This window comes from Anabrus simplex, chromosome 2 (assembly GCF_040414725.1).
Source record: "Anabrus simplex isolate iqAnaSimp1 chromosome 2, ASM4041472v1, whole genome shotgun sequence".
NCBI lineage: Eukaryota > Metazoa > Arthropoda > Insecta > Orthoptera > Tettigoniidae > Anabrus > Anabrus simplex.
The window spans coordinates 805,498,836-805,526,045 of NC_090266.1; the positions used below are offsets into that span (position 1 = coordinate 805,498,836).

The 27,210-nt window shown below is 41.2% G+C and overlaps 1 protein-coding gene across 1 annotated transcript; it reads left to right on the forward strand.

Moving 5' to 3' along the window:
- The first annotated feature begins 2,260 nt into the window (after window positions 1-2,260).
- LOC136864469 (uncharacterized) lies at window positions 2,261-23,000 on the forward strand. The gene is made up of 3 exons (XM_067141488.2): window positions 2,261-2,435; window positions 13,271-13,398; window positions 19,553-23,000. The coding sequence occupies exons 1-3, from the start codon at window positions 2,343-2,345 to the stop codon at window positions 19,671-19,673; spliced, it is 342 nt and encodes a 113-aa protein (XP_066997589.2). The 5' UTR covers window positions 2,261-2,342; the 3' UTR covers window positions 19,674-23,000.
- The last annotated feature ends 4,210 nt before the right edge of the window (window positions 23,001-27,210 follow it).

Genomic DNA, 27,210 nt, shown 5'->3' on the forward strand with positions numbered 1-27,210 from the left:
GGAACTAAAACCCATATGATAAAACATGCCTTATTGTTCAGGAACCTAACGAAGAAGACTATCGAAAAAAGAAGAAAATCACGAAGGTATGATCCGTCGAAGATGCGATAAAAGGAATCGTAAACGAGGGGGTTATATCACTGATCCGGAAGAAAACAAAATGCGATGTCCTATAACGTCGTAAGCATCTAAAACTTACCAACAGTAACATTACGCTGACCGACTGCTGTTAGCTGAGGTGTACTATGCCTCTCTGTTGCCACTCGTCTCCGCTAAATGGCATTACTGAGGTAATTATACATAAGAACTACCCGGTCAACGACGGGTCCGACAACATTTCTTCCAATAAAGTGATAGGCCTATAATTTTTATGAAACATTTTTTAGGTTGCGAGGGGTTTAGTTACCAATAACCTACAACGGCCCGATGCCGCTTTCAGTCCCAAAAACACTTCGAACATTAATGACAGCAAATTTAATTTCTCGAGCACTTAGGAGATGGATGAAAATTTACAGCCTTCGCATCGACCACCCCATAACCCGATGATATAAAATCCTACACGTTGAAATATCTTATGTAGATTACTAGAGGATTGCAGCTGAGCGATTCTATCCTGAGCATGATTATCTCATTAACTATTCTGCAGGTATATCTCGATGTGTTCCAATACTGATAAAGTAATTTATTTCAAATACCGAGGCGCCAATCCCAAATTTAACACAGATAATTGCAATTTCATCCACTAATAAACACAACGCCTTATTGGTTATCAGACAGGGTTTATACACACGAAATGATGACAGAGTATGTCCCAAGATATAAACAATAAACTGGGCAGACCTCAGTGGTGCAGTCGGTTAGTCGGGGTCCTTCTGTTGCTAAGATAGCTGGTTCGATTCCCTGAGGTTGCTGGTATTTGATGGTACTTAAATACGACAATCCCGTGTCGCAGGCTCCAAGCACGTTATCGAACATCTGCGGAACAAATTCCCGACATCTGGCGTCAGCAGTTAGAATAGACGTTACAAAAATAACATTATTATTATTATTATTATTATTATTATTATTATTATTATTATTATTATTATTATTATTATTACTCTAAGGCTAGTGTGATGTACGCCAAGATAATGAGATTTACTGGCACCCATGCATCAACCCTGTCTCGTGTGCGTGCTCCGCAATAAGCACATTGGGCACCAAAGTGCCATAACCGTCGTAAATTGTACCTAATTTCATACACAGCGTGCTAAGACAAGATCCAAAGTTGAGTAGTTCGAATTCAGGCCACTGGACTTTCCGCATTTCTTCTAAATTTAACTTCCCTCCGAGACGGCTTTCGGTTTGTAGGCCTACTTTATTTCAAACTGGGGGCCGCTAGTCTTTAAGGATATTTCAAGCGGAATCAATAACAGCTACACATAATTTCATTAACCACAAAACACGACTAATCGTGAAGGTTCCACATACAATCGACATGACCCATGAAAAGTTGCCTGTTGCTTCTAAATTAATAAATAAAAGCAACAAAAATTATACGTAAATTCTAGCATAATTTATACACGCTCGTACAGAAAGATGTGCCCATGGCATAGAAGAATGTTCTTTACTCTGTTACCTTTGGATTCTATTTATAATAATCATATGCGAATCTATAATAACATTTATTCTCTTTATGAAAACAGGAAACCAATGGAGCAAACATTGTGTAGGTCTATAACTTGAACTCATTCGATGAAGTTTAGTAAAGAATCCGATATCAAGACGAGTCCACCTACCTCACATAGGCTACATCTCAGAATCCCACATCAACCCATTCTCACAAACTGAGGTAAAATCAAAATAATAACAACGGAGTAATTTTAAGTATAGGTCTTCCCTCGAACTCCGCAGTTAATTTCCAATATCACAGTAACAGTTATTACGTATAATTCTATTACTCATAGTAATTAAATTCGCAACGAAGTAGTCACGACGATCAGAAACAGAGTATGATTTTCTGGGACGCTAAAACCGCACGTATGCTCCTTTTCTTGGAAGAGGCAGAGGGAGGCACATGCAAGCACGCATGTGCGCTCTTGCCTTGAATGGCCCGGTCCGTAATCACCGAGATCAGATGTTACAACTTCATGCAGGAAAAGTGAGGTTACCGAAACCGCGCATAACTGAGTGTCAAGTTCTGCTCCCAGATTGGTCGGCCTGGACCGCCCTCCCCCCACCCGAGCCCAGACCTCTCCCTATAAACCGCGCCACAACTAGCGGCAAAGGAAGAAAGAGATCTGACGGCTTGCTAAACGTAGGAGAGAAGTTGTGAATAGATCTTGTCATCTCATACTACTGAAATGGAAAGCGGAAAGCGAGCGGGGTTGTGCTGCCTGATGCTGCTCTTGGCCATGGTCACTGCGCCGGTGCATGCTGCCGCCATGCATACAAGGGTGAGTACCATGAATAAATTATTTCAAAGTTGAATTCTTCCTAATTGTTAATTGACTGTTATGCATGTGTAGTAGAGCAGAAAAAGATACCAAACAAGCTGATGGGTTGAATTAATCAAGTCCGGGCTCAACCCAGAATTTCTTCCTTGGTTTCTGTTTATGTCACGCAGTTTGTTATTGTGACATCATTAGTATAAATCTAGGAGGTGATTGTATTCATAACAGAAACAAACTCAGAGAATAAATATTCATACTTCTTGTATTTCTCCTAAAAAAAAGTATTTCGTTCATTTTTACAACTGTCAGTACAAACTGTAATGGCTTTACTGAGCTATAATATAGTCAATCACTTCCGCTTCCTGGTAGTTATAAAGGCACTAAGCAAAACTCATTGACAACTTCACGGTAGTCCGTGAGAATTTCTTGACAACATAAATATTCAGCAAGTACTTGTGAACATAATGTTTGGGTTTGTTTCCGTTTTAGCCTGTCGTTCTAGGCAGCAAACAGTGTTCATATCAGTGGCTGATTTCAGAGAATATTTGGAATTTCTCACTATTTTGAAAGTTTTGGTGATGAGTTGGTGTTTACTTCAGAAACTTTCTCGCTTTCAGCGTATATAAAACCACATTTAAAATTCCACTGCTGAATACTTCAAATTAAAACAGTCATTGCAGCCGAAAATGGAACGGCATGACATGACCGTGTCCTCTCGTGCAGGTAGTTGTTCGAACCGCTTCGACAGACTATTATTAGGGCCAGAATATTTATGACATGTCATATTTTATTTCTGTATATTCCTTCCATAGAAAATACAGGTTAAGCATGTCTATATCTACGATGACTAAAATGATGCAATTTTCACGGGTCATATAAAGTCATATTGTGGCTCATTTAATGTTTTTTGCCATTTTCCGGTAATTTTTCATATTATGGTCACTTTTCCTCGTGAGTTTTCGTGCGTTTGCCATATTTTTATATTTTTATTCCATTTTCGCATACCTGCTTTCAGTCGTCTCAAAGACGGATTTTTCACATCTCCTAGCTGTCTGTAATTTCTTACAATTCCATTCTGCAAGTTAGAAAAAATAGTAATACAGATACTGAGGGACTCTCTGCAAATCATTCACTTCCATCTGTACCTGAGAACGTGATTGACATTTCTCACCCACTAACCCTGGGAAAATAGAAGATAACAGCTTCAACGATTAAATTTTCATTTCTTGATATTTTTAAACTCCGTTGAAATTGAAACTGTACTCCGGATCCAAATGGTCACCCTCATTGGAGGACGGATTATTTATTTCTTTAATAAATCTCTCTCTCTAGAAATATATATCTGGAATTAGGAGGGTAAGCTGTATAGAAAGAGACAGATGTGTATAAAACGACAGGAAGGTGAGCCTCAATTGAACTCTAATTATTTGACGTATTTCAAATATGCCCCAATAACATCCTGCGATGTTGACGGGCTTTTTTCCGGTTACAAGTCAATGTTGCGTGAAAATAGAAGTTCGTTACAATTTGAAAACTTTAAAGTATAGACTATGTAATCACTATTGTAATTCTTTCTGATCGCCCATCAAAATGTGGTATTTATTTCATTCTGTGCAGAGTCGAGAGTTACTTCTGGAATGAGTAATTAAATAAATTCAAAATATAATAATAATAATAATAATAATAATAATACTTATTTGTTATTATTGAATGTTCTAGATTTTAAAAGTATATTTTCAATATAATGTTAATTTAAACAGCGGCAAGCTTTTGAAGACTTCGAAAATGTGACCAAAAAACGTTTTAAGACATAGGCTATTTATATGCCTTTGCTGGCGAGATGTAGTATTTACAGTGCACTATGTCTTCTGGTATGGGCTATATCAAATTTGTTACTTTCATTGACCTGTCTCAGTCTCATCCTTGGCTTTGACAATATGAAAGTGACTGAGGTATGAGTGATGCTAGTAATACCATTGCTTATACAGCCAGTCCCTGTTATGAATGGTGTGAAAATATCGCTCATAGGGTCAGTTGGCGCATGCATTTCAGTGGGCTTGGCAGACTGATATGTAATAGCAGCGGCTGGCTCGGTGAGGAAAGCAACGGGAAACTACCTCACTCCTCATTTCCCTAGTACGCCTCTTCAGTGACGCCTAGGCTATTTATGACAGCTGTTGGCGGAGCTGCAGAGGATCAAACCAGCCTTCGGGCTGAATACCCAACATACACAACATACATACAGACTATTTATTGTCATATTTTAATACATTCTTAGGTCATAAATGCTTGCATATTTCTAACATATTTAGGTCATAAATATCCGGGCCGTATTAATTATACAGTAGGCCTACATTCCGAACCTGTACTTCGCCGAAAGAAATTGGCCCTGTTTGTGGGACATTCATCGAAGTATTCTTTGCCCATAAAGATGGTCTAACATCTAGGCAAAAGACTGGGGCGGTTTTACCTGCAGGCTTGTGGAGAGGGTAATTATCAACCGTTGCAGTACAAGTGAACCTCTGTGGCTCAGGTGGCAGAGCGCCGGCCTCTCACCGCTGGGTTCCATAGTTCAAATCCCGGTCACTCCATGCGAGTCTTGTGCTGGACAAAGCGGAGGCAGGACAGGTTTTTCTGCGGGTACTCCGGTTTTCCCTGTCATTCAAGCAACACTCTCCAGTAATTAATTATTGTCCCAGAGGAGTGCGACAGGCTTCGCCAGCTGGCACAATTCCTATCCTCGCCGCTAGATGGGGGCTTCATTCATTCCATTCCTGACCCGGTCGAATGACTAGAAACAGGCTGTGGATTTTCATTTGTGGCCCAGGTAATCGAGCTACAGATACGAATTGAGGAGAGAGAAAATACATTTATTCGGTCTGAACATACGAACTGAAGAAGTACCGGTACGTCCCCAAGTTCTTTTCATACTCAGAATATCTTAACCCATAATATTGTTAATTTTAACGTTGCCCATCGCCTCCCTTTGATAACCAAGAGCAGTAGGAATTTGTTACTAGTTGTTCAGTCACAGTTAATGGAATCCTCGACAGGATTTACGAAACATTTTCTAAAGCTTGTATCAACTTTGTTGATTGTTTATAGGGTTATTCACCCAAGATGTTACAACGAAATAACTTTTTTTTTACAATTAAATAGCTTCTAATCCATCGAAAATATAAATATGCTTTCCTCGTATTCTTAACTAGTATTAAGGGGCTCGTTAAGTATTCTGCTCCATATTTCCCTGGAATGAATAATTACTTTTTTACGGATTTCGGTGACGTCGAAGTGACGGAGATTTGTCCCGCAGAAGCAGGGTGCGAAATCGCGGAGGAGGTAGCCCCCACACCGATGATTTTTTATCAAAGGTTCCTCGCCACTAAAATTGCGCGGGATGGGGAGGGGGATTATTTTATTATCAAATAATGAAGAAAATGTAGAACATATATATTACTGAAATTAATGTCTTTTACTGTGCATGTTTTCACAAAAGCATCTGTAATAATACAGATAATATAGAAATAATTGAATGACTGCCAGACCTTGAGCAATAAAGCAACGTAGCGGTGCAGTGGCAACTCCGCAGCTGCAGCCTATTGTTCATGTTTCACTCTGGCTAGTCCATCTGAAACCCGGGCAAAAATATAACTTATTTGAAGCCCTCCTCCCTTGTCAACGCTCTAAGTAGCTCGAGCTTACTCCACTCCTGTACTTCTTGGAGAGAGTGTGTTTTCGATAGGTAGCGGAATAACTTTCCAAGGTTTATCTTTCTTGTTATAACAACATAATTCGAACAAAAAGATTTAAAATTTACATTTTTCTGGGGAAGGGGATAATTTACTTACTGGAAAATTATACACCCCCTCCCTCGCCAGGTACTGCCTGAAATAAACACTAGTAGTTAAGCCGTATGATCCTTCTCCCCCCCACCCCCACCCCATTACTCCCTTATTTCGCGCGCTGCACAGGAGTTCCTTAACGTGCCAGTAAATCTGCTGACATGAGTCTGCCATATTTGAGCACCTTCAAATACCACCGGAATCGTACTGGCCTTCGGTTCAGCGGGTCCCGGGTTCGATTCCCGGCCGGGTCGTGGATTTTAACCTTCATTGGTTAATTCCAATGACTCGGGGGCTGCGTGTTTGTGCTGTCCGCAACTTCCCTGCAACTCACACACTACACACAACACTATCCTCCACCACAATAACACGCAATCACCTACACATGGCAGATGCCGCCCACCCTCATCGGAGGGTCTGCCGTACAAGGGCTGCACCCGGCTAGAAGAAGCCACACAAAATTATTATTATTATTACCACCGGAATAAGCCAGGATCAAACCTGCCCACTTGAGCTCTGAAGGTCAGTGCTCTACCGTCTGAGCTACTCAGTCCGGCGATTTATTAATAACGGAGATATCGACACCAACTCCGTTTTCTTTCTTTATAATTAAGTTATAGAAACTTCTGACACAAGCAGAGAAGTCTGTTCTGCAGCAACTTCACACGTGTAATTAATTCATACATTGGCCAATTACTTCTTGAAATATCGATAATACGTCACCTTGCTGTTTTAGTGGCTCACAGCGGGCACTGTCTTGCCGCATCGGACGGCGTTCGCTGACGCAAGCTGTTTCCCTATTGCGATCCCAGCCAAACAACTGGTAATGCACAGTACAGTACATCTAGTACAAGCATGTCTCGTAAATACAATATGATGTATCCTTTGTAACTGGTGGACTAAAGACGGTATAGGAAAGTTTACGTTCATGACAAGATTATAGGTGAATAACCTGTGTACTGCTAATGAACACTTCTAAAATTCTCCAGTTTCACTGAATGTTCATTGGTGATAGTATATTTGTTGTTTTAGAAACATGAGAAGGCCAATATCAACATGTTATTTTCTAGAAGTTACTCCGGTTTATTTCACCGTCTACTGTCAGGCTTATACTTTGGAATTAAGTGTTGCATTAGGAAAGATGTTAACGGTCTCACCATGTCGGCAATTTTACTTCAATCCTTATTTAGAAGGTTTACGTAAGGGGCAGTATGAACAAACAGGGCCAATGACTCACTCTCCTACATAACTACCGCCCCTCCCACAGAATATAACCTCTTTCGTGTTTCCTTGTTCTCCACAATTCTTGCTGTCTTATCCCTCCTGTCCCTCACCAGCTCCTCGGAATCTCATTGAAGTAGTCCTCCATAATCCTCTCTTTGTTAGTGAGCGGGAAAATGCGCTTAACACAAGCCAAAAAAAGAAAAAGGGTAAGTCAAAGAATTAGTCACAAAGCAGGAATCAGACCTCAATTTCCCCCGGAACGAACGACAAATTCCATAGAGTGAAATGATTAAGTTTTGTACCTGAGAGGGAGATTTTGTAAGCGTACAAGGTAATGCCTCAAGTTAATATGACCGGGCGAGTTGGCCGTGCGGTTAGGAGCGCGCGGCTGTGAGCTTGCATCCGGGAGATTGTGGGTTCGAATCCCACTGCCGGCAGCCCTGAAGATGGTTTTCCGTGGTTTCCCATTTTCACACCACGTAAATGCTGGGACTGTACCTTAATTAAGGCCACGACCGCTTCCTTCCAACTTCTAGGCCTTTCCTATCCCATCGTCGCCATACGACCTATCTGTGTCGGTGCGACGTAAAGCCACTCGCAAAAAAAGTTAAGATGACTAAATTTATCCAAGGAGCATTGAGGTGGTTTACTACAAGCACCTCATATTGTAGATTACAGGCCTCCTAGATGTTGTTAAGCACACCATAAATGCATTAACTTCCGTCACCACCATTCGATTGATGGGCTCAGTGGCATAATGGAAATGAAATGAATTGGCTTTTAGTGCCGGGAGTATCCGGGGACATGTTCGGCTCGCACGTGCAGGTCTTTTGATTTGGCTCCCTTAGGCGACCTGCGCATCGTGATGAGGATGAAATGATTATTAAGACGACACATACACCCAGCCCCCGTGCCATCGGAATTAACCAATGATGGTTAAAATTCCCGACCCTGTCGGGTATCGAACCCGGGACCCCTGTGACCAAAGGCCAGCACACTAACCATTTTAGCCATGGAGCCGGACTGAGTGGCAAATTGGCAGGGTCGATCGCGCCTCAGTTTGGTGGTAAGTGAAGGTGCTAAAATAAGTCTCATGTCACTAAACTTACCGGCATATAAAAAATCATTCCTGCGGGACAAATTTCGGCAACTTGACGACTCTGAAAATCTTTATAAAGTTGTAAGTAGGACGCAAAACCAGTAACGTTATTATTAGTCTACTATTCGGTTAGCTGTTAAGTTTCCTCGACGTATCTCGGTTCTCTCAAGTTTTCCTCAAGCAGTTCATATAAGTTGACATTTACTTCAATGTAAGTTGCCACTTTAGTCCTTAAATCTATCCAAAGGATGTTTCAGTTGTGTACCGTTGGCGGTTCATGGAGGACTAGCCACCGTAAAATAACCGGAAATAGTTATTAAATAGTTCAGAGGTGATGATAGTGTTCAACGTGTTTTCACTTTGGAATCGGTGTTCAAAAAGGTTCTATTAATTTGAGCCCACGGAAGAGCTGCATAGTCGGTGCTGAAGACTGTTCCGACATGTCCATATACTGTTGTTTGAAATGTGACAGCAGACTTTCCAAGCCGTTGCCGTATGTGAGGGCCAGACATCGGGGTTATTTTAGGGAATTTCTCAGCCTGTTATCAAAATGGGTTTGTAAATACCGGCTATTTCACTTATGAGCAATACGTATGAATTACTTTCCCGAGGGCATAAAATGATATCTCAAATGCCAGATTCCAGACGGCGCTGAAAGCACTTTCTTCTTGTAAGAAGGAAGTGTCGTCGACGTGAAAGCTGAGGAGAGCTGGCCTCCAGACTGTGCTGAATGAAGGCAGCCGCCCGCGCTGGAGTAACTGCGTAGCAGACCTACATCAGAAAATTTGATTCCATTCATGATTAACCCGGAAGGTTATCAATGAGGACTGGGATGACCTCTACTAAATGACTTTTGACATGGCAAGGTTACCCATACTACGCTTTCATAATTATCTGTATGGAGTAACTGGTTCGTGCTGTTTTGTTTTTTTGTTGCTGCACATGGTCCGAATATTAGTAGACATAACATGAATGACTCCCAAGCCAAACAGGCTCTCCGAACTGTGAGGCGTGGTTTCAATTTCTGACGTTCATTTGAGTTTCAGCTCTGACCTCGTCCGTAATGTATGGACAGGAACAAGCTCAAATGACTTTAAATTCTCTTCCGCATGTGGGAGCCAGACTGCCAGGCCCTGTGAAGGCGTGTTCTTCCTCACTGCTGCAAGGGAAGTTCAGATTCTGTCAGTGGCAATGGGCATGATACTACAATACGTTTCGGGGGTTTTCCTCTACAGCTATTTGATGCTCATCGATGAGCACTTTGTCCTCTATTCGTATAAGATGTAATTACATTTATTTTGTGCCTTTGCTGGCGGGACCTAGTGTTTACAGTGCACTATGTCTTCTGGTATGGGCTAGAACAATCTTGTTACTTTCATTGATCTGTCTCAGCTTTATCCTTGGCTTTGACAAAATGAAAGTGACTGAGGCATGAGTGATGCTAGTAATGCCATTCCTTCTGCAGCCAGTCCCTACTATGAATGGTGTGAAAATATTGCTCATACGGTCAGTTGGTGCATGCATTTCAGTGGGCTTGGCAGACTGATATGTAATAGCAACTTCTGGTTCGGTGAGGAAAGCAACGGGAAACTACCTCACTCCTCATTTCCCTAGTACGCCTCTTCAGTGATGCCTAGGCCATCTATGACAGCTGATGGCGGAACTGTTGAGGATCCAACCAGTCTTCGGGCTGAGGACTAAACATACATACACATTTATTTTATGGAACTTGGTTTTCTTTCTTTCTTTCTTAATCTGTTTACCCTCCAGGGTTAGTTTTTCCCTCGGACTCAGCGAGGGATCCCACCTCTACCACCTCAAGGGCAGTGTCCTGGAGCGTGAGACATTCGGTCAGGGGATGAAACTGGGGAGGATGACCAGTACCTCGCCCAGGCGGCCTCACCTGCTATGCTGAACAGGGGCCTTGGTGGGGGGGGGGAGATTGGAAGGGATAGACAAAGAAGAGGGAAGGAAGCGACCGTGGCCTTAAGTTAGGTACCATCCCGGCATTTGCCGGGAGGAGAAGTGGGAAACCACGGAAAACTGCTTCCAGGATGGCTGAGGTGGGAATCGAACCCACCGCTACTCATTTGACCTCCCGAGGCTGAATGGACCCCGTTCCAGCCCTAGTACCACTTTTCAAATTTCGTGGCAGAGCTGTGAATCGAACCCGGGCCTCCGGGAGTGGCAGCTAATCATACTAATCACTACACCACAGAGGTGGACGGACCCTGGTGTTACGATATATTAATTAGTATCGGATATCTGACTTGAATTTCCTGAATCAATTTACGAAACCATAAACATTTTCCTTTAACTGCTTAATTGCTGTATATGAAACGTAGAGGCGTGTTACGAATTGCTAGGGGCTGCAAATAAATGTGAAAAGACTGGTAGAAGAACTCTTATGTAATAGGAATATGATTCGAACACTCACGACACCTCCTGGTGATCCGACAGTTCCATTATCATTTTGCCTCTGCACCGTGTGTTCTTACAGTTACTATTCACTCCTATTTAATTAGCTCAGCTTGTTATTGCCATACTTAATCATAAATAAGTCATTCGTCTGCTTGTTTGTGATTATCCACTCTGCTAAGACTGGACTTGATATCTGGTTCTCACTTGTAGCCATGACTTGTGTTATTTCATTGATGTATTAGAAAACTGAACACTGAAAAACCTCCATTTTCAGAGCTTGCCTTTCACCAATAAACATGTGACTTGATACGGAGTCAAACACTATCACCTGCGTGAGCCCACTATCGTGGTGTTCAGGCACAATACATAATGTAGTGGAATGTGACAGTCCAGCGGGCTCACTAGGTAAACTACCCTCCGAAGATGTTGAAGTTATTTGTGCTACTACTTACCAACCATGCACATGACCCGAATATTAGTAGACATAACATGAATACATTTTTATTCAGTCGAGTATTTTTTCTTATAATAACATGGAAAGTTTACTGCCTTATCTGTTCCTGGGTGTTGGCGAACCGGACAACCCGCGCTCCCCGTCTAAGTCAAGTAAGTGACCATTGCCACCGGGATATTTCCCAATTGCGATGTATTTGTTAATAATAATAATAATAAATAATAATAAAACGTGTTCATTGATCTTGCAACCCGAGACAGACTTGTCGTAGGTTAGTTCTTTTCCACTCCCCCACTGGCCAACAGCATGGCACTCCTCGAGCACTGACCCCGCCCAACATTGCTTAACTTCGGAGATCCGACTAGATCTGGTAGGCTTACCTCAAACTGCTTACACCATGGAACGTACAAAGAAAATCTATTCTCAGAGATGTGTATGTTAACACAGACTATTAAGCTTTTACGTACAGCCAAACTCAGTGGCGCAGTCAGTTAGTCTCTGTCCTTCAGTGACCAAGATACTGAGTTCACTCCTAGCTGAGGCCCGTGGCATTTGAAGGTTTAAATAAGAGAACTCTGTGTTGTTGGCTCCCAGTACATTAAGGAAATCCTGTAGGACAAATTCTATCACCATGGTGTCTCTTAAAATATATGGCAAATGTATGGACGTTAAACAAAGAACATTAGATTATTATTATTAGGCCCTATTATTTTTTTTACAAGTTGTTTCACGTCACAACGACACAGATAGGTCTTATGGCGACGATGGGACAGGAAGGGGCTAGGAGTGGGAAGGAAGTAGCCGTGGCCTTAATTAAGGTAAAGCCCTAGCATTTGCCTGGTGTGAAAATGGGAAACCACGGAAAACCATCTTCAGGGCAGCCTACAGTGGGGTTCGAACCCACTATCTCCCGCATACTTCATACTGGCCGCACTTAAGCGACTGCAGCTATCGAGCTCGGTGTTATTATTATTATTATTATTATTATTATTATTATTATTATTATTATTGTTATTATTATATCCCTTCACCTGACAAGCGAGTTACTACGCGGTTTGAGTACGTAGTTGTCAGCTTGCATTCGGGAGATAGAGGGTTCGATTCCCACTGTCGGTAGCCCTGAAGACGGTTTTCCGTGGCTTCTCATTTTCCCTCGAAGCAAATGCTGGGGCTGTGCCGTAATCAAGACTACGGCCGCTTCCTTCCCACTCCTCGGCCTTTCCTATCCCATCGTCGTCATAACATCCGTCCGTGTCGGTGCGACGTAAAACAAAACAATGTTTAACACATCCCTTCACTTGTCATTAGGGTTGCCTACTTTGAAGCGACACGATTCGTTTATTAATTTATATATCTAGGTAGCTAATTAGCTAGCTAGTTAGATAAATACATATACGTATACAGGGCACGTGTGATTTTAAAATTACTGAATTTTCTAGGGGTTTACAGAAAGATTTAAACTTTTTTTCCGCCATCATTAACTTATTGGTTTATTTTTAAGGGAGGAGTGGGGTGGTGATGTTCATGACAAAATTTGGTCGAATTTAATTTTAAAATATTGTTGTACTGTCAACAAGGGACAGCGTGCGACCAAGTCCCGGCAGTCAATAAATGAGAAAGAGAGAGCATGTGATCCCTCACTAGCTGGCAGTGAACCCTCTCATTCCTTGAGAGTGAAGCTATCTCACTAGCCCAGCAGTGACTGTAATAATAACAGAATGCGTCTAACCAACCAAAAGGAGTCTGGAGATATAATGTGACTTCGATCGTCCTAATATAAGGTTCTATCTTGTTTCAGAGGGCTGTGGCGGAGACGAGTCCGGCAGGAGATATGAACATGGTGAAGATCTGTCATAGTAGTACACCTTGTGGATGGGCGGTGTATATACCCTTCACACGCCGTGTCGACTACTTCATGAAGAACACGTAAGTTCACAAAACCTCCAATAAGTAACAATATTTAGAGATTTCCTCACCTCAAAGTAAGGTCACCACTTGCTGATCATTGATTGCTTTCTTCTGACGGGGAGGAGTAAACAGGATGAGGCCTGTAGCAAAATCATCCTTGCTGCCCTACAAAGAAGGCACAAAGAAGTTGCTAGAAACAAATGGAAAAAACACTTTAAAGATTTCAGTGGGAGGAAATTGGTCGGAGTGGGCCAACTTGCGGACGTTTTTTTACTTGACCTACCACCTCGAACTTTGAAATAAGGGAAACATGACATTTTGAGTGAGGACTGTCCTCGCGGTCGGTAGATGCAGAGTAGGTCTCGGCCCATAAGCGGTCACGGCTTGTCCGTGGTCCGACAGCTCTGCACTCTGACCGGCCAACCGAGCAGAGGAGGGGTGGCCACGGCTCTACCGTGACTCTACGCCTCTGCATTCGGGAGACGGGATAGGGCTGGACCTCACGGCTGGCCCCAACCGTCGGCTGCCTTGAGAATGGTTTCCCGTGGTTTCCCATTCTCCTGCACTAAGGCGAATGCCGGGACAGTTCCTAGTATAGACCACGGCCGCCAACCCCCTCACCTTCTCCGAGCACCTTCTTCACCGTAACAAATCTCCCGGCCTGAGAGACGGCGTCACCGTCTAAGAGGCCCGCCTCCCCCTTCAGGGGAGGAATGAAAACATTTTAGTAGTAGTAGTGTCCCCTCCTAGAGAACTATGCGCCATCTACCCAGGTACTTGCCTACAATCACGTAATGAGGAAATAATAATAGAATTCGTGAAAATGAAAACCTACAACCTGTTTTCCAGTCATTCACCGGGTCAGGGATGTAATGAAGGAAGCAGATATAGGCTGTTAGTACGATGGGGTCGCCACTCCCAAAGTGATATATATATTAATGACTGATAGATGCAATGAAATGAGAATGGAGAGTATTGCTAGAATGAATGATGACAGGGAAAACCGGAGTACCCGGAGAAAAACCTGTCCCGCCTCCGCTTTGTCCAGCACAAATCTCACATGGAGAGACCGGGATTTGAACCACGGTATCCAGCGATGAGGGGCCGACGCGCTGCCGTCTGAGCCACGGAGGCTCTTCTAGAATTAATATTAAATTTAAATTAAACCTAGTTCATTAGACTATTTTTAAATATTACTTCGTCAAAACGCTTCCTGTTGTGTGGCTACGGTCATCCTTAGTACCTGAGCAGTGAAGTAGGTTTAAATCTGTACAGTCACTATATCATAACTATGTCAAGTTCCCCTATGCATATAATTTGTTTACCATTGCCAATAAGTATGTGCGACTCTTATTATAATTCCCGTTCAAAAAACCGGTTATACTTATCATTTGAGTAAGGAACCACAGGCAGGGATTTTCAAATTACTCGTACGTGGCATAAACCCACAGAACATTTCATTAAATCATATTGTCAAGTTCCTTTCGTTAGTGGGACAGTAAAAATATTACTGCCAAGATCTCTTCAACTATTGCTGCTTTGAAAAACGCTGTATATTTTTATCTCTGCCATAAATTTACACGAATTTTACGCCAGGTAGACCCATTGCATGTATAGATGAGCTCGAAAAAACAGGGCTGTTAGTACTGAACTATTGTACTGGCGAAATATACCCAAGAAGAACTGGTTTCGATCATTAGCTCATAGAATTGTTCTGTTGCTCTATCCGAGAAACCAGGTGCTGTTCAGGCGTTGAGGAGGGGAAAGCCCACTCATTGGTCGGTTATTGTTTCACTAGTAGATCTGCAAAGTACTTCTCAAGCTTAGCTTATGCTACTTCAAGCTGCTAGGATACACGACTAAGAATTGCCTTTCTCACTGCCCAGTTTAATTGTACTGGAGATGTAAGGAACAACATTCCAGATTTGTTCTTTCCACTGATCCGATGGTCGGCAAATGGTAACGTCATAGGCTCTTAAAGACAATCCATGGATGTGGCGAGAACATGTAAGAGAATATTTATGGTAACTCGCCCTCTGCTAGATAGAATCTGCACCGGGCGAGTTGGACGTGCGGTTAGGAGCGCGCAGCTGTGAGCTCGCATCCGGGAGATAGTGGGTTCGAATCCCACTGTCGGCAGCCCTGAAGATGGTTTTCCGTGGTTTCCCGTTTCCATACTAGACAAATGCTGGGGCTGTACCTTAATTAAGGCCACGGCCGCTTCCTTCCAATTCCTAGGCCTTTCCTGTCCAATCTGTGTCGGTGCGACGTAAAGCAAATAGCAGATAGAATCTGCAGAATTCATACGATTACTTAGCGATAAACATACGCACATGTTCGCTGTCTTCCGCCTTACGTAAACAGGAACCGCTCCGACTCCTCTCCTAAGGTCATCCAGTGTGGTGCAGGAAGTTATGGCAGTGCCCCAACCGACCACTACAACCGTAATCGTTAATCGGACTTGTTCCAAGAGTCACAGTGCAGTGATTGAGTTCGAGCCCCAGTAATGAAATGAAATGCCGGGAGTGTCCGAGGACAAGTTCGGCTGGCCAGATGCAGGTCTTTTCATTTGACACCCGTAGACGACCTGCGCGTCGTGATGAAATGATGATGAAGACGACACATACACCCAGCCCCCATGCCAGCGAAATTAACCAATCATGGTTAAAATTCCCGACCCTGCCGGGAATCGAACCCGGGGTCCTTGTGACCAAAGGCCAGCACGCTAACCATTTAGCCATGGAGCCGAACTCGAGCCCCAGTGATTCTTACCGATGCCTGCAGTGTGGACTTCTTAGCTTCATCCTTGGTTCGTCGTTTGTACGAGTACTATGTAGAAGCTTACTCCTTGTTCCCTCCTTACTCGACTTTGTCAAAGCTCACATCCAGCTCTGGTAGCTGATACCGACACGAAACTGAGATATTACACGAATGATTGACAGGAAATTCCCAAACTGGTACACGAAACATTGCAGGATAGTGTACGCTATTTCCTAAGTAACTGTAAGAGTTGAAAGTGCAGAAAATATGCGAGAAAATTATGTTTGATTTATGCATTGTCATTGTCGAGACTCTCGCAATCTCTGGTCTAGAGTTCAGTATCACTTCATTGACGCACTTTCGCCCACGGAGATGCCGTAACTCTTCGGGGGTCAAGTTCACTACATACTGACGCACTTGCACTCCCCGGCTTCAACTCGGTAAAAGAGCTTTTCTTTTTCTGCTATTTGTTTTACGTCGCACCGTCACAGATAGGTCTTATTGCGACGATGGGACAGGAAAGGCCTAGGAATGGGAAGGAAGCGGTCGTGGCCTTAATAAAGGTACAGCCCCAGCATTTGCTGGTGTAAAAATGGGCAAACCACGGAAAACCATTTTCAGGGCTGCCGACAGTGGGTTTCGAACCCACTATCTCCCGGATGCGAGTTCACAGCTGCGCGCTCCTAACCGCACGGCCAACTCGCCCAGTAAACGAGCTTTTACCATAATACTTTCTCATCCTGCACCTGTTCCGTCCAAGGATAAGAACTAGTTAATTTCAATTGCATGAACTGTTTTCTTTCAAAACACCATTCTTACCATTGCGCGGATAGAAATTAGCTGAATTGCAAACTGGCGTGTCGGTGAATCTATTAATCTGTTTACATATTCCAACCTCTACTCCCTATATGCAAGGAATACAAAGTTGTTTTATTTTTCATCATCATCATCATCATCTGTTTACCCTCCAGGTTCGGTTTTTCCCTCGGACTTAGCGAGGGATCCCACCTCTACCGCCTCAAGGGCAGTGTCCTGGAGCTTCAGACTCTTGGTCGGGGATACAACTGGGGAGTATGACCAGTACCTCGCCCAGGCGGCCTCACCTGCTATGCTGAACAGGGGCCTTGTGGAGGGATGGGAAGATTGGAAGGGATAGGCAAGGAAGAGGGAAGGAAGCGGCCGTGGCCTTAAGTTAGGTACCATCCCGGCATTCGCCTGGAGGAGAAGTGGGAAACCACGGAAAACCACTTCCAGGATGGCTGAGGTGGGAATCGAACCCACCTCTACTCAGTTGACCTCCCGAGGCTGAGTGGACCCCGTTCCAGCCCTCGTACCACTTTTCAAATTTCGTGGCAGAGCCGGGAATCGAACCCGGGCCTCCGGGGGTGGCAGCTAATCACACTAACTACTACACCACAGAGGCGGACGTTTTATTTTTACTGCATGTGTTCTCGAAGAAGAGATCTTCTGGCAAACCATCTAGAAATGCATTCTACCATGACTTGGGACTGGCAATGACTCCAACATATAGAAGTAGCTAGGAAGAAATTATTAAGTTGAAAGTGGCAACTGACCAAGCGAGTTGGCCGTACGGTTAGGGTCGCGCAGATGTGAGCTTACATTCAGGAGATAGTAGGTTCGAACCTGACTGTCGACAATCTTGAAGACGGATTTTCCGTGGTTTACCATTTTTACACCAAACAAATGCTGGGGTTGTTCTTATTGAAGGCCACGGCCGCTTCCTTCCCATTCCTAGTCCTTTTCTATTCCATCGTCGCCGTAAGACCTATCTGTGTGGGTGCAACGTCTAGCAAATCGTAAAAAAAAAGGCAAACGGGGAGTCGGTATTTTAGCTGAAGATAAACGGCAAGGCAAGTGATGGTATCTGCTGTACGAATACGGCATCATCCATGGAATTTCTTCTATGCCTTGTAGACTCTCAGTTCCAGGTACACAGACCTCCTTATCACATGACGACAGTGGAAAAATGTACAGTAAAAAGAAAAGCAAAGTCACCTCCGTACAGGCCATAAAGGCCCTTGGAGGAGTGGAAGGTAAAGGCTTCCACCATTGTTAACCTCGGCACGTGATGGTGGTAAGCACTACGCCCGGCCACCTTTGCCCCCAGGAATTAACCTGGTATTCATTTTTGGTGTAGGCTGAGTGAACCTCAGGGCCATATGCACCTCCGGAAGTGGAAATCTCGTTTCTTAAATTTTACGACTTCCTGACGGGGATTCGAACCCACGTCTTTTCGGGCGAACCGAGCACGCCTTTACCGCCTCGGCCAGGCAGCCCCTACAATATGAAGAAGGCCGCATATATTTTAGCAACAGTATTATAGCATATACTAATAAAATTATCTCAACCCACAGTCATAAAAGAAAGCAGAACCATGAGTCTTCCTATCAATACGGTCTTGTCATTCTATCTGTAATGACTTATGCATAATACTCATAGATAGACATTGGGCCTAATCGTTTTGAAAATTGAAACATAGACACGTCCGTGTCCCTATTCTTATCACCGTTCTGGATAAATCTCGCACCTTTATGTAATGACAATTTTTAAATCAGCAGAATTATCAATAAAGAAGCAGGCTTGTACTTCTATGTGACTGTTAATAACTTGATCATAGCCACAGGACCTTCACTTTTTGCGTGGAATCCGAACTTCTTTTCATTTCAAAAATCCCACATGCATTGTTCAGAAAAATAATTGTAAGTAATGCTTTGTGGAATGTGGCGTACCTTGTTACCTTGCGTTTATTTTGTCTTAGTAATACCGAATTGGAATACATCAATCTGTTAACGAACAATCAGAAATCGTCGCCATAAGACCTATATGTGTGTCGGTGCGATGTAAAGCAAATTGTATAATAATAATAATAATAATAATAATAATAATAATAATAATAATAATAATAATAATAATAATAATAATAATAATAATAATAACCAGAAAATATTGAGATTGTTCTACGCTTGCACTAGGTTAAATAGATTAGCTGAAGTCTGTAAGGGACGAAAGCAGTGGTGCCCTTAATTTATTCAATAAGTGTCACTAATTGCAGATAAATTTGACGCGTACATTAACTATCTTTGTATTTCTATAGTATTTCAAGTACACCCACCCTATTGTACAATCTCACTGATCAAATAATATTTTTTTTAAAAATTATGAATGCAAGAAAGGACTTAGCAAAAGCCATGTTTGCGTTAATTGTAATGAAAAAATGAATAATTACGTGTAACATAATAAATAATTAATTATCAACATATCGCAGAGAATGGCTCTAGTCTTTCTTACAGCTTATGTGTCCATTCTGTATCGCTTTTTAATCATAGGCAACTAAACAATATGATTTAGGACAAGAACAGAAACTAATGGTGACTGTTGTGTGTGTTCACAGATGTGATTGTCCCAAGGGAAAGGACTGCATGAGGACCGATGATGATTTGTCGGTGAGTGCCTACGTCTACAGGTGCCGAAATCCTCCCCTTGCCAATGACGAGAGGGAATCGCTCTCGTGAGGACTGGTATCATGAAAATCATCTCTAACAAGTTATTCCTCATTCGGTCCATACGGGCTAGGACAGCTGGTACCTAGGACCACCTCATTCCATTAGCTTAACAATCAATGTTCCAGGTCTTGTGTGCTGTTCTAATCAGCGGTGGCCAGACTGAGTGTTCTCATTGCTTCTGTTCAGATATAGGTACTGCATTAAGAAACTTCTGCAAGTATTTATGTTTACTTTCAGTGCTACTCACTGAAGACTTACAGCTCATTCAGTCTCACTGTCCAGCCATTGCTGATTTATATTATTATTATTATTATTATTATTATTATTTTATTATTATTATTTCGTAGGGTGCTATGAAAGACGTTCTGAAACGTCAAATTTTTTACAGCTACTGATGGCCTCAGAAATTCTTACATAAATTCAATGAAACACTACATAAAGTGTGAGATTGATTTGACTTATATGATAGTATGTTATGCAGATAGTCCATATGATACTTTTATGAGAGGAAGCATAAGAGGTAAACAGTGACCAACACATTATTTATTATTTGCTCTAGAAAATCGTATATCCAGTATTCCAAATCATATACTGATAAAAACTGGCATTTAAACTTCACACGTTAAAAGGCCTCTCCATGATCAACCCATGCATTTTTATGGTATACCTGTCTGTCCTACGCATTAGTTTAGCTTGAACATTCCTTCACTACTGAATATTCATATCTAAATCATCAATTCCATTTTCATTTTCTTTTTATTAATTCTCTTTGTTTTCCATTATTTTGTATATAGTTTATTTAATAACCTTGAACATCATTAGATACATTTGTTTAGATGAAATGATCATGCATAAGGATGTCACTGAAATGTTATTTAAAATTATTGCATCGCGATGAGTTGCCAAAATTTTAAAAAATGTATAAGGAAATGAGAATTACTAAAAATATTTCACTGGGTGTCAGCAGACATAGCTGAGTCCCTGAACATAAACATGCTGTTGATTGTTCTCATATGTACAAGTTGTTAGCCAATATTGACATTCAGGTCGGAAGTATCATCAGTTACCCTACGAATACCATTTGGTGAAATAATACAGAATGTGATCAAGAGTTACAAACTTGTCAGTGAACACGATGTACAATTTCAGTCAAAACTACACTGACGCTTCTTGTTCATATCTTTAAACTGCTTGTGGTTTAATGTCCCATTAGCACATACTGTACAGGTTTCTGGCAACACTGGGATGAGAAAGTGATAAGATTGCTGTGGCCTAAGTACAGCTCTGGGATTTGTTTGATGTGAAGATGGGAATCCAGGAAAACCATTCTCAGAGCTGCCAACGGTGCGGCTCGAACGAGCTATCTCCTGAATGCAAGCTTATAGACAACTTGGCCGGTCAAACTTCTTATATCTAACCCAAAATCGAGATATTTTAAAAATTGTTAAGTGCTCTGTTGCGTCCTTGTTTTAAAGACACTGAGTAATGAAGTATGACTGGTTTCTAAGGCCAGTGACAAAATAAATACACCTCATGTTGTGACGCTATGAGTGTGAGCAGCGGTCGCTTGGTACGTCATGGCCCTTCGGGGTTGTTGCGCCAAGGGGTTTGGTTTGGTTTAAAAAGAAACAATTACAAGTAAAAATTACTAAGAAAGTGTTTGTTACAATTACTTTTACTCGATTACTTCCCAACTCTGGTTACGTGTAACTATTTCCCAAATGAATGATACCTACTTGTTTTCTATATATCTCTCTCCAGATATTTTTCAGTAAACTTGAAGTATTTCAAATGGAAGGTCGCCATTTATTTTCCTCCAGTTAGACTGACAAGTAATAAGAATTCATTTTATATTCTCAAAACTGAAAGATGAGTTGCATAATATTGTGCCCGTGAGAATGGTTTTCAAAACTTTTAGCTTTGTTTGTAAATATTAACGTTATATTGTTGATCATTAAGATCCTCACAATGTGTATCCAGGGATACAATGAGGAAACGAAACAGCATGTTTATGACAGTATAAAATTATCACATTTATTATTGACAGTATTCCAAAAGTGTACTTAAGTATTGAATCCTTTTGTTTGTTTTGTTTCCTCGATAGGGAAATTTTAAAGTAATCAAATTATGATTTAGATAGTTCCCTTTGTAAATAGAAATGTTGTTTTTAAGATTATCTTGGACTTGTAGTACTTAGAAATTATAGTTTGAAAGTAATTTTCTTGAAAAATGTATTTTCCTGAAATAAAGCCTTAATCATTTCAGAAATGAAAGCGGAATGAGAAGTACAGTTCCTACTATAGGGGTAAAATTTGATTTTGTCAGAAATATCCATAATGAAATTTCTGTCTGAATTCAAACAAAATGTGGTAATCTTCGTATACCTTATAGAAAATTTCGACTGGAAACGGTTGTTGTTATGAAAAGTTATTTACGAACTTGTAGACATAGGCAAATTTAAAAGTGTAAAATGTGTTATTCATGTCAATATGTATACTGAATATTGCGGTATACAGATAGTAATAATCAATGATACCATTTCGAAAAAACCCCTGATAGAAATTTTTCAGATAAGAGAAAAATTAAAGACATTATTTAAAAAGAAAGCATTTTTCATGAATAAAATAAATTACCGCTACTATATTTCATTGTTGTATGAATTAATTCTGACTTACAGACACTGATAACCAGTGTGTGTTTAGTAATGGAAGATGATTCATTAGACTGATTGAGATGTGTCCTATGCTTTACCACTCAAACATTCATTGACTACGGAGTGCAAACTTCAATAAAAATGAAGCAGCTGTATATAGGTCTGATGTTTTCCTAAAGGCTTTTTGACCAGTAGCAGATGCAGTACTCGGACGTAATCTAGCGATAAACATTTGATGTTATTTTCTTAACATCACAATCTAAAATTCAATTTGTTCATACATGTAGTACTTGTCTATTGCATGAACTGCTTCTATGTGAAAGATAGTTTTTCTTGAATTAGTATTTTTGTATACATTCTAGTATGTCTGAGAATCGGTATAGGACACAATTCAATATGGCACTTTCTGGAAACACTATGTACTTCATTATAGTATATTATTTATTGTCTTGTAGTTATGTCTTTAATTTTATTGTTAAATATATATTTATATATGTGAATATTTTAAGTATTTATTGCTGAAAGTATATTTGTATGTTAGAATGTATTTATATACAGTATTTTGTTTGAAACTTTTGTTACATTTACTTGCAAATAGAATGGCATGACTTTATTTTCTTTGATTTGTTTTGTTGTCTCTGATTTGATATGAAAGCCATCTAAAATAAACACATTATAAAATACTTCCAGCCTATTATTTCGTTTCACCTTGAACTGCAGCCTGTCCTAATTTACTATGTATGGTTTCTACAGATTTATTTTGCAAATAGCTACTGCAGTTGATCAGAGGATAGATATTTATAAGATACAGAGTTCGTTCTCGGCTTAAATTATCTGAATTATGAAGGGCGGAGGAATACAAAATTTTCCAAGAGAGCCTTGGTAGTGCAGATTAAATTAAAAGATTTTAAAAATTGGTGCATAATGTGTCAGAAGACATCACTTTGGTGAAGACCTACACAAAGAACCGAGGCTCTACTACTACTACTACTACTACTACTACTACTACTACTACTACTAATTATTATTATTATTATTATTATTATTATTATTATTATTATTATTATTATTATCTGTCAATACCTAGACATAGTATTGTTTATCTCATTACGTAGCAAATTATATTGCAGCATGAAAGAAAACAGTGCTGGTGCCTACTCGTTTGCTCGTTTTTTAAATTTGCTTTAAGTCGCACCGACACACCGACTAATGGAACGATGTGATAGGAAAGTGCTACGAATGGGAAGGAAGCGGCCGTAGCTTTAATTAAAGTACAGCTCCAGCACTTGCCTGACGTGATCATGGGAAACCACGGAAAACCATACTTAAAGCAAATTTTAAAAAGTTTAAACGAGTAGGCACCAGCACTGTTTTCTTTCATGCTGCAATATAAATTGCTCCGTAATGAGATAAACAATACTATGTCTAGGTAATGACAGATGACAATAATAAGTAGTAGTGGTAGTAGTGTATCTGATGGGATCATGCGTTAAGGAAGGGGCAGGCAATTTTGTAGTTTGCCTGTACCTGCTTTATGACCGTCCTAAGCCTTCATAGAATGGGAAGGAAAATGTTGATTTCCAACCAATAGGCCGACTGTTCTATTTTCGATTCGGGACCGAACTAGTAGGCCTACTGCTTACTTAATGAACGGGTAACGAACTAATATTGCTTACTTCTTGGCACTGGACCGAACTAGTACATACTTTTGACCACGAGACCGAACTAGCAAACACCATATCTATGCGAAATTTTGTTCTCGTCAATGAACACCATAAAAATAAAAGCAGATCATTCCTGACAGACTCACACTGGATGATGCATTACGAGCAGCCGTTCCAGATACATACCGGATATTTCTCAACTTACAGCGAACATGCTGTGCCAAATTTCACTATAATTACGTTAAGTACGATATGTTAAAAAATACTCAGTCAATATTAGCCTACATGTTTCTATATTATTATTATGATTATTTATGTAGGATCGTTTCAACCTCCTATGGGTTACGATTACACAACTTCTTTGACTGTTGATGTTCTTTCTTTTTACGCCAATACTCCTTCATTCTCTGGCTCGCTTTTGCTCGTTCCTCATCCGAGACCACGCTTCTTGTTCTCCTGGGTTTCTCTACGAACAGATCCGTCATCTGCGCAATTTTCCTTCTGAATACTGTTTTGTTTGTAAAATCTCCCTCCTCAATGCCACATTTTTAAAGATCCTGATGAACTTCTTTCAGCCATGGTACTTAGGTCATTCTTCTTTCCTGGAAGATGAGGATCTTATTTGCTAGGCGTTCCGGTCCCATTTTTTTCAGGTGTCCATAGAAGTCAGTCGCATTTTTCTTACCGAGGTTGAAATGTTTTCGCATTTTTCATACAGCTCTTGATTTGATCTCAAACGGAAAGTAAACTCATTCCCTGTTGCTTTCTAGGTTTCCAGAATTTTCCTCAGAAATTTACGCTCTTTCTTTTCTATTTCGGTAATCCCCTTTCTGACAATTGTCTCTGCTGCATAAATGGAAATGGCGTATGGCTTTTAGTGCCGGGAGTGTCCTAGGACATATTCGGCTCGCCAGATGCAGGTATTTTGATTTGACACCCGTAGGTGACCTGCGCGTCGTGATGAGGATGAAATAATGATGATGAAGACAACACATACACCCAGCCCCAGTGCCAGCGAAATTAACCAATTAAGGTTAAAATTCCCGAGCCTGCCGGGAATCGAACCCGGGACCCCTGTGACCAAAGGCCAGCAAGCTAACCATTTAGCCATGGAGCCGGACTCTGCTGCATAAAGGCATACAGGTTTCACCACGGTATTATAGTGTCTGAGTTTGGCTTGATAGGAGAGGGATTTGGACTTCCTGGCATAGCCTGAAGGCAATCTCCTCTGCTCTTTCTTCGATAGCTGGCTTCTCGTTGTGGTTAGGAGTCAGAATCTCCCCTAGATATTTGAATTTGTGGACTCTATTTATGTCACCATACTTGGTCTTCATTGTCCATGTTGGTTCTTTGGGATCTATGTTCATGTTCTTTGTTTTCTCAAAGGATATTTGCAGTCCTGCCTTTTCTGCTGCTTCTTGCAAAACCTCTATCTGTGTAGTGGCAGTATCTAGATTTTCAGCGAAGAACACTAAGTCGTCTGCAAATGCAAGACATTCAAATTTAGGTCCAGCCTTTTTGTGTCCTATCTTGATTCCATTCGGGATATTTTGCTGATTCATTTCTTTTCGCCATTCACTTGTCACCTTATCCAAGACGCAGCTGAAAAGGACTGGGAAGAGGCCATCTCTTTGCCTCACACCTGTCTTGATTTCAAACTGTTCTGATAGCTCTCCAAGGAATTTTACTTGTGACCGGGTGTTTGTTAATGTCTGTTGCACTATATTAGTTGTTTTGTCATCAAGTCCAAATTCCTTCAGCATTTCTATTAATGTGTCCCTGTCGACAGAGTCATATGCCTCTATAGTTGTTAACATTAGTTTTGTCTCTTTTTTATGTAACGGGCGAATAATAATAATAATAATAATAATAATAATAATAATAATAATAATAATAATAATAATAATAATAATACATTATTATTTCGGTGCAACATCTTGGGTGAATAATCCTGTATGTATATGCGTGTGTGCGGGGGGGAGGGCGGTGCTTCTACTAATACATAGCCCGGGCGAGTTGGCCGTGCGGTTAGGAGCGCGCAGCTGTGTGCTTGCATCCGGGAGATAGTGGGTTCGAATCCCACTGTCGGCATCCCTGAATATGGTTTTCCGTGGTTTCCCATTTTCACACCAGGCAAATGCTGGGGCTGTACCTTAATTAAGGCCACGGCCGCTTCCTTCCAACTCCTAGCCCTCTCCTATCCCATCGTCGCCATAAGACCTATCTGTGTCGGTGCGACGTAAAGCCACTAGCAAAAAAAAAACTAATACATAGTAGTGACTAATATTTTAAAAAATGTATAGGGCTATGTAGGATTTATATATAGTATTATCGTAACTTACAGGAAAGTGATAGTAGCCTATGTAGCGAACGACTAGGACGGAAAGTGTTCACTAAAGGTAATTCTTTGTGTTAATAGCTCACCAAACCAGAAGACGATTCATTGTAACAGAACATGGTCTTAGGACAGAGGAACTTTCATTTTATTGGTTTCGAAATAATAGATTAGTTCATAGTTACTACTTACTGTACAGATATTCACAAGAATAGAAGTGTTGCTGTGTGTTGTAGGGGACTGGAATATGGCGGCAAGTGAAGTGTGAGAACTAGAATACGGTGTACGCTTTTCTTGGAAATTCAATGGTAATAAATGTGGACCGAAAAAGAAACAAGTAGGAAACGGAAATTAGAGCAAGTCATGTTCCGTCTGCAAGGGCGCCCGCAGGATTCTTTTTTCCGGAGGGGAGACGTGAGGTTTGCACAATAACACTTTTCCAAATAAGCTCTTCTGCTATAGAGAAGGGATCAATTTCTTCCGTTCCATTACCTACTTGTCGCTCCCAACCCCTGATATTTCGTTTTAGGCCTACTTTTCACTTGATTTCGCAAAACAATCTCTCGAGTGGAATACTCAGGGCCAGAAGAGGAGAGGAAGACCTAAGATGACATGGAGGAGATCAGTAGAGATAGAGAGTGAGAAGCTTGGGTATACATGGGGAACGCTGAAATATATGGCACATCACAGAACCAGACGGCGAAATCTTGTCTCGGCCCTATGCTCCTCAACAGGAGTTTAAGGAATTAATTCAAAGTTTCACTTGCTTCGTTAAATGCAGCATTTCGCTGCTCTGAAACCATTGGCTATTTTATGGCGAGAATGTGTGGATATTTTGTCTTAAGTTCAGAGTTTTTAACCATAGGAATTTGTTTTCCCACTTTTGCTGAACTG

What these genes read in the sequence shown, in the direction of transcription:
- LOC136864469 (XM_067141488.2), top strand. Translation starts at nt 2,343, where the DNA reads ATGGAAAGCGGAAAGCGAGCGGGGTTGTGCTGCCTGATGCTGCTCTTG. An exon ending in CTGCCGCCATGCATACAAGG is followed by an intron (nt 2,436 to 13,270) that starts GTGAGTACCATG and finishes ATCTTGTTTCAG; the next exon opens with AGGGCTGTGGCGGAGACGAG. An exon ending in GACTACTTCATGAAGAACAC is followed by an intron (nt 13,399 to 19,552) that starts GTAAGTTCACAA and finishes GTGTGTTCACAG; the next exon opens with ATGTGATTGTCCCAAGGGAA.